This window comes from Semicossyphus pulcher, unplaced genomic scaffold (genome assembly GCF_022749685.1).
Source record: "Semicossyphus pulcher isolate SPU_LCO1_2020_fin unplaced genomic scaffold, fSemPul1.0.p SCAF_19, whole genome shotgun sequence".
NCBI classification, from domain to species: Eukaryota; Metazoa; Chordata; class Actinopteri; order Labriformes; family Labridae; genus Semicossyphus; species Semicossyphus pulcher.
Genome location: NW_027211692.1, coordinates 4788472 through 4807680, shown reverse-complemented (window position 1 = coordinate 4807680; position 19209 = coordinate 4788472). Strand labels below are relative to the sequence as shown.

At 46.2% G+C, this 19209-nt stretch overlaps 1 protein-coding gene across 5 annotated transcripts in view; it reads left to right on the top strand.

Annotated features, from left to right (window-relative positions):
* The first annotated feature begins 924 nt into the window (after nt 1–924).
* Nucleotides 925–19209, top strand: part of aplp2 (amyloid beta (A4) precursor-like protein 2) — a 51588-nt gene continuing 33303 nt past the window's right edge. For 3 of the 5 annotated variants that reach the window (XM_069669117.1, XM_069669118.1, XM_069669116.1), the window contains exon 1: nt 926–1225. In XM_069669117.1, the coding sequence (XP_069525218.1) occupies nt 1154–1225 (72 nt within the window). In that variant the 5' untranslated portion in view covers nt 926–1153. Of the gene's footprint in view, nt 1226–19209 lie in introns of all 5 variants that reach the window. The other 2 variants (XM_069669121.1, XM_069669119.1) reach the window with 1 other exon arrangement.

The following is a 19209-nucleotide window of genomic DNA, read 5'->3' as shown; positions in this document are numbered from 1 at the left end:
ACACAACGGAAATCTTCAAGATTGAATCTTTAAAGTATCAAAAGTAAAAGGTTTTTCTCAGTTGCAAATCATAGAAAACTGAATATATTACTAAAAAAAACACTGAGAGGCATCTTGGACTCACTTTTTTAAATGTTTTAATTGATCAGTCAAACATTTAATTTGAAAAGGTTAATCAACAAGTTACTTTCTTAGTTGATGTCCAAGTTTAATGTATAACAGTGGCATACATTAATAGTGCTAATTGTGTGTTTTGGTTCTCTACAAACTAAATAAAACTGTCAAATAAGTGTAAATTTATGCCCCGAAATGGTTGTGGAGTAGAAGTAGGCCTATGAAGCAGAGCCCAGTAAGCAAGTATTTATAGATTGTGATATTGCCACTTTTACTTCGGTAACATGTACTTCTTTCACCAAATACACTTAGGCCCTAAAAAGAGTGTTGAATAAAAGTACTGAATTATTATTATTTAATGGTATTCTTTTATTATTATTATTCATGTTTAACCAGCATTCAGATGTTGAAACAGACTGATGATTAATTAATTATAACCACTTTATAAACTGTTTGGTACTTTAATAAATTAATCATATTTTATAAACTGATTATGTTAAAACTTTAAACATGTAACTTGCATAGTGTCCACAAAATAAATGTTAAAAGCACAATGTTTACCTCTAGAATATGGAGTTGAGAATAAAGAACAGAAATACTCGTAAATAAGTCGCTGGTTCTTATACTTAAGTGCACTGTGAAGTATTTATGTACCCAGGAGCTTTAACCAAATAATCCAGTGTGAGTTGTGTTTTGTGGTGGATGTTCCTGCAGCCTGTCGCCAGGTGGCGCAGTGCGCTCTACTCTGGTGGGATTAGATGAGGCAGAGGGAGGGAGGAGGCAGCACAGGGGGAGCAGCCACACACACACACACACCGTCCACATTTCCAGAGGAGACCGACACACAGACTCCCTCCAACATTTTCTGTCGAGCTCGGGTAACAAAACAAGCGGAGCGCGACTCGTGCCGCTCTCCGGACACATTCCCAGATTATTCCCAGGACTTTGGTTTGCTCTTTATTCCCGCGGACGTCACTTCACAGACACACACACACAGCTCTCAGGATACAAGTTATTTACAGCAGCAGAACCGAAGAAGATGGGTTCAGTCCCAGCGATATCTGTCCTTATTTTGGGCATTGTGGTTCCAGCGCTGGCCGGCTACATCGAGGTATGTAACCTGAAATGTTCTCTCTTTATTCTGCGCCTGATTAATCTGTCTGGGATCAAAACAACAGAGTGGTCTGCTCATGTAAAAGCAAATCTTTTCGGCCTGTATTTTGTCCTCTACGCACATGAGGCATTTATGGCTAAGCTCTGCTGACATCCTAATTTTATCTCGATGTAACTGTAGATTTGTTTTAGGCGTTGACTTCCACCAGACAATATTCTCACACACAAGTAACGGAACAGATTGAGTTACTAGTGTATTTATATAATAGTTGTTTTACATAGTTTTAAAGGGTTTAAACGTGTGCGTGTTGGCTGATATAAGATCAGATGTAGTGTAATATTAATGAGTTTAATTCCAGGTCGTATCTGAGCTCTGGTTTGTTGCTGTGAGTTGAACAATGTGCGGCCGGAAGGTGCCGAAACAAGATTTACAGCGGGGTTTGCTGCAGACATCAAATGAAAGACAGCTGTCGCTTTGTCAGGCCTTTGGGGACACACAGGACTCCTGCACTGGATCACACACACAGTATACTGCCTGCAACAGTTGTGTCCATCATGTGTGTTTATGTTGTGTTTAAACAGAGAGGTAGGAAATCCTTTATCCAAACTCTAGCCTCCTGTCTGAACAGGATGGCTCCTCTCCCAGCAGAGCTGTGGTGCAGGCCGGCCTCTGTTCTTACTCAACACTGTCTCTAGTCTCTTGTTTTGACTGATTTGTAGTTTGATTACAAATTAGTCCACCAATATAAAGCACAGGAGTCCATTGTTGGATCCAAATGTAGGTCCTCCTGTGCAAACACACCCACTCACCAACGCTCACACGTGCAGACCCTCCCTACCTGCCTGCTGTCCTGTTTCCTGCTGGCTCACAGGTTATTGTCCCTGGACACTGAAGCCTGCAGTGTCAGACGTGTGTCATCGGATAACAATGCATCCATTTTCAGAGCAAACAGCCCCCCACCTGCCCCCCCCTCAGAGGATAAACACAAGTGCTCCTGCTCACTGTTGGAGCAACCATGACAAAACACTTTAACAAGACGTCTCCTCCTGGCTCTGGTTATCAGGGAATGTGTCCCTCTTTCTCCTGCATTAGCGACAAAGACCTCGGCCATTTTGAGGCAGTATTATCTGGCATTGTGTTGGGGGGGAAATAATGGTTATTATGTCCCCAACAAAATCTATGCAGCTGCTCGCTCCCTACAAAGAGCCGTCCCCTCTGCAATGATTGCCTCCTCAGTCAACCCTCCTAACCGCACGGACGTGCTGATCGATACTGTACAGACTCTCCTGAGATGATTAATGGATGGAATCGATACATTTTCCTGATCAGTCACCCAGATTAAATTGAGAAATTTATGGTGTCTGCTGTGCGCCTTGACTGTGAGACGCATGCTGAGGACTCCTGTGGTTTAATCAATGGCCGGGCGGAAGGACGAGGCTTTTTCCTCTGTTTGATGTGGCATTTTCATTTGCAGTAAAACATCACAAACACAGAATATGGATATTTATTTCCCTTTATTGCACCTGCCACTAAATGCAAGCAGTCTACAGGAAACTTCAGACTTTGTACTGAAGTGGTCATAAACAAACAGCTGAATATACACCTGTGGGTTAAACACAGGTATGAACAGAAGACGAAGAGAACAAACACCCTAAAGACACGACTAAGACCTAAGGTGTTATGGTTATCAGGTTTTGTCTTTACATAAAGTCAGAGCCATGTTTCCCTTCCCCGTATCATCCTCAGTTGTTTGATCAGTGTCAGCCAAACACCAACAGATGCTGCTGCTGTTGTTTGTCGGTGCAGCTGCCGGTGTGTGCAGCCCGGGCCTGCTGACGGGCCCGTGGACACACAGCTGACTGCACTCACTCCTCTGGACCTTGAGCTTGAATTTACGAGCCGGTGAGAGCTCCTCAGAGACGCACTCGCTGTCCGTCAGGGATGGTTTATTCCCTCTCGCCCACCTCTCTCCTGCCTTTGTTCCTCATCTCTTTGTGCGTACTGATTGTGGAGGTGTCACTGGATCGGAGCGGCCCTCTTGCTTCCTTCTTTTTAAGCATTTCTGGGATTAGCCGCCACTTCAGCTGTGTAAACGCTTTTGTTTTGTCAGATACCTGTGAGAGTGCCAGATTGTGTGCTTTTGTTTCCTCAGCTGTGTTCCCCTCCTCTCATCAGAGCATCTTTGTGTCGCAGGTTTTATACTCTGCAGTGGTTTCAGGCCTTTTCCTCTTGTGATTTCTCGTTTTTTCTCACCTTAAATTTGATATCTTTCACAAGCTGGGGTTGTATTTCAAATTCCCTCGCTTGTTGAAAATCCAGGATGAGCAGCTGACTCCTTTCTGGAGCTCATTTGTAAATACTGCGCTGACTAGAACTACATAGCTGGTTTACCCATAAAGTTGCATCACACTGAGGCATGTGCTGATAAAGCTCCCACTGGATTAATGGAATACAAAATATCTGGAGCCGTTAATGCATCGGGTACATTTTATTCTCTTAAGCAAGCGGCGATTATCACAGCCGTGACACACAGTGAAGAAATGACTGAGTGTTACGCAACACAGCGTCAGATTTCTGCGGCTGTCATAAAATCCTACAATTCTGCTGTGTTTTTCTCAGTGTTTGTATATTTGAGAAAATATCTCAATTTAAGATGACATTCAGCTTGAGTGGAAGAAACTTAAAGTGTGAACTCATGCTGGTGGAGTGACTTTATAGGCTGTGTTTGCAAACATGTACTAGTCAGAGCGGCTCAGAGGAATGCACAAGCAGATCCAATACGAGCAAGTGCAGAAGTGTAGGATCGGCCTGCGTGTACCCGAGGAGGAGAAGAAAGTGCTTATTGCTCTCTGGTTGCAGCCCTCTTGCAGCATCTTTTTTTTTTTTGCTTTATCATCCCAAGTCTCTGTGCATGCTTGGCTGCGTGCGCTTATAGGCAAGCATTGATATTGCTGTGAGCTTCTGTGGGCTTCCACGTGTGTGTCTGCTCTGGATATAGGCAGATAATGAACAATTGCATGTGATTGAATGGCCCCAGTTGGCTGTGATTGTCGGGGCGGGTGCTATGGAGCCGTCAGTTAGCAGGGCTGAATGATTCTCTATGAGGGCCCTTTGTGTGCCCCTGAATAGCCGGGACAACCCAGGGTGTCGTAAGCATACAGAGGTGATCAAGATACGGAGCAGGGGCGAGGGCAAAGGCAGACTGTTGGAGGTGTTTTCATGCCTGAAAAAAACCCCAAACAACAATCAGAAGCACTCGCATCTGATAAAGATCTCTGGGTACATCGCGGTGGGAGGTGGAGCACAGCTAAAGCCTTCTGTAGGCTGCTTCTTCTCTCTTCTCTAAGCTGTGAAGATTGCCTTTTTGACCTCCACGCTCTGCCGTGTCAATCAAGTTGACGGCATCAGCATGTGCTCCATCAGCTGAGAATCAGCCTCACGCGCCCTTGAATTCAAAGATTAGCGCCTAAACCTTGCTTTCAATTGTTGGGACATCCCGGTATCCCTGCGAATCCTCTTAGTGACAAGAAACACTCGGTGCTTATAGATGTGCAAAGGAAAGGTACTAATCCCAGAGCCCAGCCCCTCTCTGTCTGCTCATACACACACTCATACACTGACGCTCACTCTGTTCACTCCCCAGCCACCCACTCACTCCGTCAAACCCTCATTTCCAAACCCCGCAGAGGCAAACTAACTTCAAAGTGGCACAGAACACAGTGAGTCACCTGTGTGTAATTTCAGCGCTGTTCGTCTGATCTGTGCTCTATGACTAACAGTAGGAAGGGATGTCTGATTGAATCCGAGCTCTTCTTCTCTGTCCTTTCATTTCCTCAAACATACCTTCCTGCCTCTCAGTTCATCTCCACTTTTTAATGCCTCTGTCTGTCTCTCCGTCTTCTTTTCATTGCCTTGGCTGTTTCTTTCCTCCAAGCCCGTGCACGTCTCCTGGAGTGATTCCATCGACAGACACACTCTCAGCTCATCCTGGGGATTTAAATAGAGAGGCCTCATCAGACAGGCCTTGTTCTCACGATGCCAGGCTTTGTCTCTCAGGCTCTGCGTGCGCTCTAATTATCCCAAGCGAGCGGAGTTGCTCCTTTTTTTTGTTGCATCTGGAAATGCGTGTTTGTCTGCCTGTGTATACCTTTTGAAATGTGTGTGTGTGTGTGTGCGGTTTGTACGCCTGAATCCTCTTACAGCTCAGCTCATCACATATTTAGTCAGTTTTTTCTCGGCGAGAGATCCCGGGCAGCGGGGACTTGGCGCGGTGTGAGCGGGTTCAGATCGGCACACTGATGACTGCACACCGCTTAAGTTGCCTCCCGCCATATGTGGGCCAATCTGCACAGCCTCCACAATCCTCCTCGTGTGTACGCAGCCGACGTGAACACCACTTCACCTGAGTCTGTGTGTGTTTTTCGACAATAGCCCGGCTCAGCTCGGCTGCATGAGAATTCCTTTTGTCGGTTTATATGCCAGAGTGCTCAGGAATGCATAGCCTGAAGAGCAAACGGCTCGCTGCATTGTTGCTGTGAGCGGCTCTCTTCCTGTGATAGAGTGACTCTCCTCTCTGGCAAGTTCTGTAGACAAAAGCATTCCCTTTAATCCCTCTGAAAGGAGCCCTGCCATTTCAGACTTTATTTTTTAATGTGTTTTCTGTTTGAGAATGAAGAGGCAGTCAATGTAGGTGGGTTAAACCCTGTCACCCCCCTACCCAGCCTGTGTGTGTGTCCCTGTGGCTCAGTGAGTCACTCTTGCTGCTTGGTTTTTCTTCCTATGAATAAAATATCTGGTGTGCTATCTATGAGTTATAGTGCACTTGTATATCTGCCTATGCAACCCCCCTGTCTCTTCCTCAGTCCCTCAATGCGACGTCTGAATGTCTGCTGTCCCCTCCCGTTTCTTATTCAGGTGTGTGGCTCTTATTTTGTAGGATCAGTGAGTCATACGCAGGCTCAGACAAAGCCCGTGCACTGATTTATATGCCCTTTTCTTTCAGTATAAAGTGGAATAGAAAAGAGGCAGACGGCTGAGAATCAAAGAGCAAGTTTAACTGTTTGCGAGGCGTTGTTTCCTGCTGTTCGCTCGCTCACCAGTAAATGTAAGAGCATAAATTACTCACGGGCAGTTTTTCTGTTTTTTACACGTTTGAAGTAATTTCCAACTGACTTTAGTCTCTCTTGTCGAACGATGGCATTTGAATCAGACCCAGTTTTCCAAACTTTAGTTATAATTGATGTCTTTTCTTAGCACTTGATTTGTTTCTGCATGTGTGAGAGCTCGCCTCGTGTGCGTGGGCGGGGCTGTCTGTTTGTTTATTTCGTGTATATTTGCGGCTCTTTGTGCGTCTTGTCTCCACCGGGAGGCCATTTTTGATGTCTTTTGGTGTCACATTCAGCATGCTTTAGGATGTTTTTGAGGACTGTCACAGCCGCGGCGTCTGCTTTTTTGTTGTTTTGTGGAGATTTGAGAGCCACGAGAAGTCCTGTTTGATCGGGCTCTTCCCTTTACTTATCTGTATACCCAGGAGTAAAAACTGAAGCTGGGGGAAGAGATGGTGCTCTTGCCTCGATTAGCTTACTGCATGACTGGCAGGCTGCTTTTGCTGCTTTATGTTTCTGTTTTGCAGAGCAACACTGAAAAGTACTTCATCCTCGGCCAGGGAAAACAGAGCGTGTTAGTTCCAGCTCCCTCCCTGTCCGTCTTCCTGCTTCCCGGGCTTCCTCCTGTTTTCACCCCCTGACTTCAGTGCAAATGGTATCATCCAGGCTGAAACCAGCGGTGGCATGGAGTCCATCCTGCCTCTTAGTTTATCCTCTTTTCCTCGGGAGAGTGGGGGAAATGAAAATGTCAGAACGGTAAGAGATAGAGGCAGTGCAGTGTAACCGTATACCCCCAGAGAGAGTCCTCTGCTGCTGCCGCCGCTGGTGCTGCAGCTCTGTGACGGCCCTGTTAGCAGCCTGTCTGATACAGCACTTTCTCAAGGAGAAGGTGGCCAAGGACAAACAGCAGCTCTGTAGGATGGTCCACCAGGGACACAGACAGGACAAGGGGGAGATTTCACCTTCAAAGCAGGGGCGGGGGGGAAAGGGAGAAGCTGGTAGTCTACCGTAAGCTTCTGAGGCAGAATATTTTCCCCCTTACAGAAAAGAGATATTTCCTTTGAGTTTTTCCCCCTAATTATCTATAAGCTCCTTCCTTCATGAGCTGTAATTAATTCAATGAGAGGTGTTCATGCGCGGTGAGGAGCTAAAGTCTGCAGATCCCCTCCCTCTCTAAGAAGCAATAAAAAGAAGGTTTGTGTATCGTATAATTTAAGGAGAAGGAAAAACATAACTGTGAGTTAGAGCCTGGCTGGACTTCTCGGACATCATTTCCTCCGTCTAAAATAGAAAAGCCCAGAGGACGGAGGGCTGGAAATGAATGCAGCTTCAATTCTAGCCGGAAACCCTGGGAAATAAAGGACTATCATGGACACACAAACAGGATGTGACAATAATTTCAGTGAGCGCATGTGCTGCAGAAACCCCCCTCTCTGTCTCCGTCTGTATCTCCCCTTATTTCCCCTGCATCAGCACACAAGTTTTCAGCGATTCAGTTTTATTATGCAGAGACAATAAACTTCCAGGAGGAGGATTAATACAGGACAGGGAGCCGAAGATGACTTCGTCTTGTGGCTTTTGTCCAATCAGCAGCCCAAAACACAAAGAGACCCAGTCAACGATGACAGGGAAAAAAAGAAGAAGGAACCAACAAATCATTAATCAATTATGCAACTAATTGTTTCCGCACTGCAGGGTGTGTGTGTGTGTATCTGCGTGTGCGTTACTGCATGCTCACGGCTTAATTGTCGGCAGCATGTTTAGCATTCTGCAGCAGACCTCCCTCCACCCCGGTCAGGCAGTGGATGAGCTATGACCCTGGTATTATCCTTGTAGTATCCTTCTTATTAATTCTCTAACTAATGACCAGTAGAGGTTTCCATTATCTGTCACGAGAAGTTATTATAAGGCCATTCGTGGGAAATGACTCCTATAGCAACAAGGACGTGTGCATCACACCGTGCATTCTGCACGCTGTCACACCAGGAGTTACAGGACGAGTAATCATCGTGTGTAAATTTAACCATTTCCATTTTACATTGGAGTGACCTTTTATTGCAGCAGCTCGTGAACGCTGCAGCGGTGCACCTCTATCAGCCATCCGATCTGAGATAAAAACCAATCAGGCACTCGAGAGAATTCCATTAGTTTGATGAGATATGAATATAGCTCCCAGCGCAAATCTGAAATAGTCTGCTGTTTTCAGACAAACCCATTAAAAGTCATTTGATCTTCTGCAGCTAATTATAGAGCCTTTCCCCCGACCATTCCCCACCTACCCTCCAACCGCTCTCTTCAGTGTTCATCTCATACCGTCCTTAGGTTTCAGGAGCCTGCTTCTACCTCACGAGCTGTAAGGCGGACGTTGCTGCCCAGTCACGCGAGGGTGCGGGCTTTTGTTTTGCCTCACAGTCGCTGTCTTTTGTTTTGGGATGTCTCCAGAAGAACCAGGAAGATGCTGCAGAGCGGTCCTGCTTGGGCTTTATACTGTAGTAAAAGACACAGGAGGTGGCGGAGCAAGGTCAGACTATTGACAAAAAGGGAGTACAGCAACCAGGCAGGACGGATGATCCTGCTGTTAAGTCTGTGTCTTCTCCATAGAGACATGACTGATTAGCTGTGGGCCTCAGCACGTCTCACAAGCGTTACACTCTTCACTAGTCAGATTGAAATCCCCCCCACCCTCTCCCCGAAGAGAGGCTGAGGGAGGGCAGAGCAGGGCTTAATGAATGATAAGCGTATCTACATTACATCCATCATTTTCTCCTGCTAAAGATGGCCTCCCATGCAACGCTTGGAGCATCACAAGCTAATGCCGACATGTGGCTGGTGTCTCTGCTCGGCTGCTCGGTGTCTGCAGGGGAGAATAGAAGCAGGGAGCTGTGCAATCAGAGCACAGACTCATCTCAAATCAGCTCGGGTGGTCATGGGAGAGTGGCACTGCATGCTGGGAGTCGAGTCAAACTCAGCTGCCTTCTACAACTTACTTCCAAGTGGTAATCAGAGTCGGGTGTGTGTCGTCACTGTGACTGAAAGGAAGCTGTAATATAGCCGTGTAAGACGGTGATGAAAAGTGAGTTTAATGTTTTTAAACGGTCAATATTTTCTCTAATTTGTTCCGAGAGCTAAGAATCCCTTTCAGCGTCGCCTCCGCAGGGTTTAAAGTACATACGAATTAGGGAAGTGTGATGATGAAGGCCGACTCGAACGACACGATGAAAATGTTCCCGTGAAAGATTCTTAGTTCATGAGTATTCAGCTCCTCACATTTTAGAACATTTAGCTATTTCTGCCTGATAAATTACTATTTACTCTGCCTGTCTGCTCATGCGGCCACACGCTGCTTGATGTTTGCACTTTTTTCTTCTGTTTTTTTTAGTATCGAATTCAAAGATGTTAAAATTAGATTCTGGCATCAAAGTCGAGCCGTTGGTATCACGCCAGCACGAGTAAGGTCAAAAACTTTCTTCTTCTCTCTCAGCATTCCCGTGCAGTACATCTGTCACCCACTATTGTTTCATGTTGTCAGATCCTTCCGAAGTATCGCCACTTGTCCTTGATCTCGTTCTTTCTCCTGCAGTTGTTCGTCTGGCTTCGTGCTCCAGCGCGGCCTCGCCACAACTCACGGCTGTCTTTTCGCAGCTGAATGTGATATTTCCACGTTGTCCTTGAAACTGCCTTTCCCCGCCTGCTCTCAATGTCAGCTCCCACAGAGCTGCGTCCCCCCCACAGTCCCTCTGATTCAGACACAGTTTTCTTCCTCCGACTGTACTGCGCCACACATTTTAGGACAAATTGGATATTTTATGTCTTAATATTTCACTAGAACATTCTGTTCTTGTGTTTTCTAGACCTCCCTCTCCTCTCTGTCTGCTGTCTCTCTATTACACCTCTCACCTCATGGCTGCTTTTCCCTCCTTGCTTCCCCAATTTCTCTTTTGCTTGCTCAACAATTACGTGCTCATTAACTGAGGGAGTCCAGGCAGCTGAGAGAGACGTCAGTGACAGGGCTGGAGGCCTTGCTGCGGTGCCCTGTTACTGTTGTTCTCTTATTGACAAGTCTGCCTGCCTGTCTGCCAGCCTGCCTGGTCCTCAGGAGCAGCCGCGTGGTGCTGCATGCTGATGAGCGTAGAGTCATCGAGCAGGAAAATGAAAAAGCGGAGTGGGAGTGACGGAAGGAAGGAAGGATGCGGCACTGTATTTTCACTCAACTTGGAGGGTATGAGAGGAAGAGAAGCAAGAGAAAGTGAAGTGAGCATAGGTCATTTCTTCCAAATCCCCTCTCCTCAGCGCGAGAGATTAGGCTGCTGTGCTCTCAGGCAGACGAGAGAGAGGCACGCTCCTGCGTCTAATCCTCCTCTTTAAAACTGCTGAGAGTGCAGCACAAAGTAGGGAAAGAGTCAGCGTCCACATAAAGAGGCCCGCGGAAAACACAGGCCCATAGTTCAAAACAAACTGAGCTCCGTCTAACAATCGCCTAAGCTCTAAATCTCCTGTGTAGCCCCTGCCAGAGCCGAGCCCACCGCAGACTTTTCCCACCCAGCTATCGCTTCTCAGCAGACTCGCTCTCCATCACAACACCTGAAATTCCCCGCAGAACGGCAGCGCCGTGTCAGAAATACCCTTGCACCCCTCATTAACTTCTCTGCCTTGGTGATGTCAGGCTCAGACACACATATGACAGCGATACACATCACACTCAGAGAGAGCCCGTCTCTCGCCCGCTCTATGCTCACCGGCTGAATAGACCTCCCACCCAGCACAGAGAGGCTTTTAATAAATGGACAGGCAACGGCCAATTTAATCATGCTAATGTGTATGTTACAGTGGGCGGCTTATCGGCTATTTGATCTCCATAGCGGCTCACTGGAGGGAGCTGGGAGCGGAAGCTGCTGCAGGAAGAACGGAAAAACGCAAGCAATGAAGTGAATATAAGAGAAAGCTGGCCAATTTAGTCTCCTGAACAAGGTAATGAAGACAGCAGCTCTGATTCCAATTAAAGAGAGAGACGCGAGAGACAAAGGAAACAAGGGAGATCATTAAGCAAAATCCAATCTCTCCTATTAAAACAGAGCAGCCTGCTCAAACAGAAAGGGCAAATGAGGTGTCCAGTTAAGGATAAATGCATTGTCTGACTTTGTGTTCAGGTTAGCTGTTATGTCTATTTCAGTCATAAACATCTGGCACAGTGATGTCAAGAATGTAATCCGCTCTGGGCCACGTGGATGGTAAGCCTGGATAGAGAGGGCTGAGAGGGTCGCCAGATCACATGGCTCCGAGAGAGAGAGAGAGACAGACTGAGGAAGAGCGAGCGAGGCAGGTGAATTCTATAGAGATAGTTGAGGCACGAGGAGACGGCTGCACAAAGAGTTGTCCAGAGTGCTCAAAGTGAATAGAGATGAAAGGAGGGAGATGGAGGGGTTGCTCATGCAGAGAGCTTTTAGTAGGCAGAAGGGAAGAATGGGTGATTGTACTGACAGGAGCTCTGCACAAGAGGCAGGCACGCTCAAAGCTATCGTCAGCGCACCGTACAGCTGTGAGGCTGCAACAAACTAACCTGAAAACGGACCTCAATCATCGCAGTCCACAAGTCATTAACGCAAAATGAAAAGCAATTATCTTCTTCCTGCAAGAAATAGTTTTTACACTCCAGCGCCTTATTTATGCAGCCGCGCACCTGCGTAGCTTAGCAACTAAACAACAAGCTCTGGGTAAAACCCTCGGTGTAATTATCTCTTTATCGCCGCAGCACACAGTTATCAGTTATTTCTCTGTTGACTGACTTTAATGCGTACACTAACCCTCTCGGCAAACGTGAGCACACGCCTCAGATCCAGGGTTTTTGGCTTGTTTCGCCGTCTTTGAGATATTTGAGGATATTGGCACAAATTCAATTACCCCTCTAATAAATCGCTCAGTCAAATTGCAGCAATCAAGAAGCAATTTATAGAGCCTGTTATTTTCATCTCTTTTTAAAGCTGTGACGACTGGCTGCCGCTCTGTACAAGCCCACACAGGAGAGAAGCAGGTGTATAATATCCGGGATAGTTGAGTGATGGATAGCAGAGTCCATGTTTTATTGGCTAATAGTCACACTCTCCTGCTCGTCTGCACCATCTTATTTCCTGTATTCCTTCCTTTCCCGACATCTCTTGACAGTGATTGGACTAACGAGGAAGCTGTAGTCAAGCCCCATCCCTTGACGTGTCTCCTCCTAAATTCGGCAGCATATACCACAAATAGTACAACCCGAGCGCAATCGAAACAAATTTGCTCTCTTGCTTCCTCCTGCCCTTCATCCCCTGTCCTCTCTGCCTCCTGCTCCTCAGCCGGCGAGGAACCAATCTGCTCTGTATCTAATCTAAGCAGGTAGGCAGGGAAACCCAAATGCAATATTATGATGGCTGTAGATGACCCTCAAGGCGGTGTCTGATCGGGCCGGAGAGCCGGATGTGGAGGAATAATGTTCCAGGGAGATGCGTGCAGCGTGAAATCTGTGTCAAGAGGGGCCGTGGGGGAAATGGCTCTTTGGTCCCCTCCTGCTCCTCCTCTGCCCCGGTCGCCTCGCTTCACTGGCAGCCCCCTGCCCTCAGAAGGAAAGAAAAATGAAACGGAAGATGCAGGGGGCATCCTGATGTCGGCGCTCATCAGACGCTCAGCGCGTGTCCAAGCAGGCGTCAAAAGAGCAGCTCTGTGTCTGTCTGAGGCCACGCAGAACAGCTGAGACAGACCACACAGTATGACAATGCTAGGTGTCAGAGAACATGTGTCAGAGGGGAAACTGTGTGAAGCGAGGGAGGGAGGAATGAGGACCTTTGCCCTGTGATGTCAGAGAGTGGCTTAGCTCTCCGCGCCATCAGACTTTTTTCCCCCCATGGCTGGCAGCCCTTTGGTCACAAGGACCAACATGATGAATATCTGAGCTGCACTGTGCATGCGTTAATGGCTTCCTTAGTGTGTCGCTCTGTGAAAACCTCACATATTAACGCCCCACAGTTCTCTGTGTCGTCAACAACAAATACCATCACTGACTAATCTAACATTCAGAGTTCATGCCAGACGAGGACAACCAGAGCCATAAAGTCAACTCCTCTGTTTCTGTAAGACTCAGTGACCCAGGAGGCTGATTTGTTAACAAGTCAACACAGTTGAACTTTTCTCAGTCATCAGCTGGGCTCCATCGCTCCCAGTAGCTGTTCCTCTGCCTTGGTCCTTTATTCTAACAAATTTAAGTGACCTGCACTTAGAACAGTAGGTTGAAAAAATGCAGCCCCTTAGTGAATTAGTGATATTTGTCTTTTCAGTAGTGGTGCCGACAGAGAGGGCTGCAGGGTCGCCCTACAAAAGAATTAGAACACTGAACTGGAATGACACGTTTTTCTTCTGGTCGTAACAACAGAAGATAAAATAACGGCTGCTGTGATAACTTTTACAGAGCTGTCTAAGTGTATTATAAGCTGCTTGTTGTTGTCTGAATAACCTTTAAACGCATGCATCTATTACTTAAACTGGACTTCTTGATTCCTCTTTCATGTCCTCCAGATACGTAAATCAACACACCCCTATTCGAAACCTCTCACTTTGTGTAACAGGCTGTTTTTTGCTCCCAGGGCGGGCAGGTGAAGAAGTAGCTACTATCACCGCAGTAGCACACTCGCAACTCAAGTTTTATGTAACGCTGACAAAATGGCAAATCCCCAAATAATGGTTATACACCAGTTGATGTGCTGCACATTATAAACTCTTTAAAATTATGTAATAAAAACACGATTTGCATTAATAGTTCTTGGACAAAAACAAGTTGCGTAACTGCATAGATTTTACCCGGCTCTCGCACTGCGAGAACAATAAAATCCTGATGCAGTGTGAACCTGCGCTGACAGCATACTATTACACATCAGAATCACTTTGAATCCATAATTTAACACTGAAAAGCAGTGAATGCCACATGAGCCGGTTATTACCTTTTTTAATCAGCCTTCTGACAGGTTTCATTAAAGAGAATAGAGAGTACTACCTTTTAGACCTGCTTTGCTTAAAAAATCCCCTCTGAGCTCTCATTTACAAAACCTCTTAAGATGCAATATGGTTCTAATTAGGATGATACCACTTCACCAAAAAAAAAAGGGGGTAGCCTTGTGCGCATGTTTTCCAGTCTTAATGTCTCTCTGAGCGAGCAGTGTTGCGAGGGCAGGCCTGGAAGACAAGACCCCACTGGCCCTCCGACTGGAGCCGCGTATAAATAGCCCAGACACACCTTCTCCCCAGTGAAACCGCACGAAGGAAAAATATAAGTGCAGTGCTCTAATTAGCAGTGTTTTCCTCTTCTCTTGGCCTACATTAACATTTACAGGGCAGGCTTTTATTTGACACTTCTGTCCACAGCCTCTTAAAATGAACACATAAAATAATTACAGTATCACAATGATTACAAGTTGCCTACAGGAAGGAGCACAGGGGTGAGAGTGACAGTTCCTCAACTGTACTCTCGTTATGATTCAGCGATTCTCCAAGAAAGAAGTGCAGGGGAAAGAAAGAGAAAATGCTCTCTTAAGGAAAGATTTCCAAGGCTTCTTCTGTAAGAGAGCAATTTATAGCGAGCGAGGGAGAGAGATAGGACAGAGAGGAAATGATTGAGCAGTGAGAGGGTGACATGAGGTTCTTCTTGGAGAGATGGATTTTCCTGCCTTGACTGAAAATGTGGAGTGACTGTGAAGGCCCTTACAGGACCCCTGCTGCTGACAGTGCTGCATACAGAAATGTCTGGAAGCTTTGTGTAGCGGGGTGAGATTGACTCACAAATAAACTCTGACTATAGCTTGCGAAAAGTACAAGTTGTTCTGAAATGCTTGCTCTGGACAAGTGGAACTTAAACCGGGACGTTCAAGAGCAAGCATGAATCACCTATTTTTGTCTTTGTTAACATGTGCTTCAGATGCCTGACACGGACATAAAGTAGAGCTGAGCTCTTTATCTTGTGCCACCCTCTCGCTGCTGCACTTGAAAATGTAACGGCCTAACAAATCACCGTCTAGTTAGAGCATTTAACATAGTTTGAAGGATGATTTTCTCAACATGGCTGTTTTCTGTGGGGTTGAAAAATAGCCCAAATTCCAATTAAAACTGGCTCTATAGCAGGCTTTGTGGAATAATCAGTGTGATGCAAGTTTGTTAAAGGTTGGAGCAATTATGTTTTCTCTAACTTTCAAAATCAGGCTGCATAGAGATGCAATTAATTTGAATTCTGTCTCATAGCTGAGGTCGTTTTGCACACATTGCCCCGCTAATGGCATCCGCTTGAGTTACCAGGACATCCAGTTTCACTTATTTTCAACCAGACGGACAAAGCTCACATCATCATGTATGTGTAGGGCAGATCTACAACTGTTCCTCTGTGTTCATGCAATTGTTTCCATTCACATTGCCTCTACATGTAGTTTAGAATAGTTTAATGTAACAGAATTGCAGCGTTTACCATATTTGAAGCCGGCAAAGCACTATGAAGTCGGTATGTCCAACTAAGATCAAACATTAGATCTCCATCTTAACAAAGACATGTTAATTTAGACGTTGAATTTAGCTCTGTGCAGACTGGGATCCAGTTTCAGCAAAATGTTTTTTATTCATTGAATTAGAAATATACTGTATATTGCACTTGCATTGAACCGCACCTTTCATTACGCCCGTACTTGCCCCAATCCTTCACCTCTTAACGGGCTCATCAAATAGTACGAGAAGTTTCCACGCTATGGTTGCACAATGACTTTCAAAGACTCACCCAGAATGTTTTATAAGGCACCAAGCTGCTGTAACTCATCCTAAAAACCCCACCAGTGGTTGTTTTGTTTGTCCTGATCATGATGCCTCTCAGAGCTCAAGCTGTGACTTACTGTCTTGTAAATATTTTAAAAGAATCCAGCGACAGTAGCTGCAGTGTCCGCTCGTCACAGGGAGCGACATTGCTGAACACGCTGATGCACACTGCCATGGCAATGGGCACAGTTTTTTTGTTCAGGAGGACACTGAGCACAGACATAGCTTTGTGTGCTGTATGTCTGCTATGTGTGTGTGTCAGGGGAGACATGAGCAAACCTATGGAGCTGAGGGTCATTTTGGTGTTTGCACACAAGGACACTGAATGCAGCAAACAGGGCAGAGCAGCTGTTGTTGTGAGGATCGTCCTCTGTGCCATACACACAGCCTTCATCACTGAGCCTCCCATCTCTTGTCCCTCTCTGCCACTCTGTTTCATATGCCAGTCTCTCACAACTCTGGCCTCATTCCCTCTTTCTCCATTATTTTTCTCGTTCTCCAACCCCCCACCTCCTCTTATTTTCCTTTCTCTCCTTCCTGTCCTCCCGCTCTGTCGCTGCGAGCTTCTGATTATCTATCTCCCTGCTTTCTTCTCCCCTCGCTCCTCCCTGCTCCACTTCTTCTATCTGTTTCTCTCTATTTCCCCTCGCCTTTTCCCTCTTTCTCTCCCTCTCTCTTTCCTTTCTTTCTTCTGCAGCCTCAATGTTCCTCTGTGTGAATAGCTGGGATGCTTTTGTAGAAGGTTTCCATAGTGATGGGCCATTTGAACAAGTCGTCATTCACGTCTGTTGGCTGTAAGCTGGAGAGAGGCCATGTTATCTCCCCCCGACACACAGGCAGACCTGTGCCACTCAATCACCACAACTGTTCCCCTGCAACCAGCAAGCTGCTACGCATCTTCTATCCCGAGCTTAATTGCGAACACGTCTCGCTTCTGTTCATCTCCCTCCAGTGAGCGTGGCGACGTTAGGCTCGCGCTCAGCGAGATCAAGTGGCAGCTCAATCATTGATTTCCTTGGAAACTGTTAGAGAGGTTGTTATTTGAGATGAAGCATGTCGAGTATTAACACCAGTAAATGATTGCCACAAAACATAATAGTTAATATACAACCTGCGCTCCGTTTTTTCATTATATTAACTCCATCACCTACTCCAAGTAGTTAAAGCTTTAGCTCACATCATCAAAGTCTGCTAACAGGAACAGGTGATGATTCTTCCTGCTTTTAGAAGCTCCCCAGCGTGTTCTGATATTTGTTTTGCTTCTTTTAATTATTGGGATTTTGGTTATTAGGTGTAGTATTTGCAAAAACATAACAGCAGGTCCCCTTTAGTCTTCAAGGCGACCTGCTCAGGGACTTATACCCCTTTCCCACCTAAATTTAGCACACGGGACCCGGCACTTAAAGTTGCAGATTGTCTCTGTTACCCATACCAATGTAGTATCCTCCTGTCGGTCTCTTTTCTGCTGCGTCACCGTCTGACGTCACAAACTCACCGGAGTTTGTAAACAGTGAAGATGTTACAGTGGTTAGGTCTTTATTGCATCTATTACTCATTCAGTCTGTGTATCAAACTCGGCGGCGACAAATTTGGAACGATGTTCGAGCGCTGCTCGGACGGAGGCGGGCGGAATTTGTAGCTGAGATGACGAGGAGTCGCAGACATTAACCACAGAGCATCACATCGCGACGGAAAGGGGGCGGAGATTAGTGTGATGACACGGGTTTTGTGTTCCCATCAATGCCGATCGGAGCTGAGGCGATAATTACCCGGGTCTACTGCAGAGTTGTTTGACCCGGGTCTGAATGCAGATTGTAGCTTTTCCCACAAAGGAAAAAAGCCGGGTGTTAGCGGGTTTTTTGACCAGTGGGAAAGCGGCTTTAGATACAGCCTATAAGCATGTGATTGCATTTGAGAGCAGTACAGTTAAAACAAATTATTCCAAACTCAAAACGAGTTGCTGATAAGTCAGCAGGCTAATCTAAAAGCAGACCACAGGTAGAAATTTCCTTATTGAGTCTCCCTCAGATCCTTCATCACTTTGAACTCTCCCAGCTCAATCAACTCGTTTCCCTCCTCTGAATAATTCTTCTCAGCCTGACACATGAAAAGAAATATAGGACATGGTTGCGTCAGTGGTATTCCCAGTGTTTCGCACCTCGGAGCAGCTCCACAAACTCTCATTAACAAAGGCATGTTCAATCAAGCACAGGTTAAGCGGAAAGGATTACAAATAGGCTTAGCGCCTGAACCTGGGTCGGTACCCGGCGTGTCATGGCCGTGCTATTGTCTCCCGTGGTTGGGTGTGAGGTGACAGTGTTTTTCCGCTCCTATGGGGCAGTTCAGGACAGGGGGAACAGCCGACTTCCCTCTCATATCCAGTCCTGGCTGTGATTGATGGGAGGTTAATGAGCCTCGCTGAGGTGACTGTTACAGAACAGAAACATAATGTTCAGCTTTCTGAGGAGCAGCTCTCTGTCACCTCAGACTCCACCCACGCACGGTCCTACAAATTGATCTCATGGTTTCCTTAATTAGGTTTGGTCCTTTCTCTTGCATATTAACATGTTGAAACTTGAACACAGATGCACATTTCCCTTTTTAGTTTCCACTTTCAAGAGAAGAGACTGAAGTGAGTGACGTCTCTCTTTAAAGAGGAACACACAGTTTACGCGGAACTGTAAATCTCACAGCTTCAGGTCGTCGTCTTTGGAGGGGAAGTGGCACTGACTGGAATCCACTGTTTTCCCCAAACTGTGGGAGGGTTTTTTTTCACACTGTGGGTTTTGAACAGTGACTCATAGGGCAATTCCAGAGTAGTGTTGGGCTACTTGAATACAAAAGGCCATTTCAACAGACAGAGGGGCTCATTTGCATTGCAGTGAGGGGTTGCCCTTTTGATTCAGAGTCTGAGAACATGACACCTTTTTTTCTTTTATTATTCTGGTTTTACTGTCTGCCCTTTTGGGTGTGGGATGTGGCGGGGGTGTTTGGTCACTAGGAAAATGTCACTGTCGCTGAATGTCCTCCCCCCTCTCATCTGTTATATCTGCTGCTGGTGAT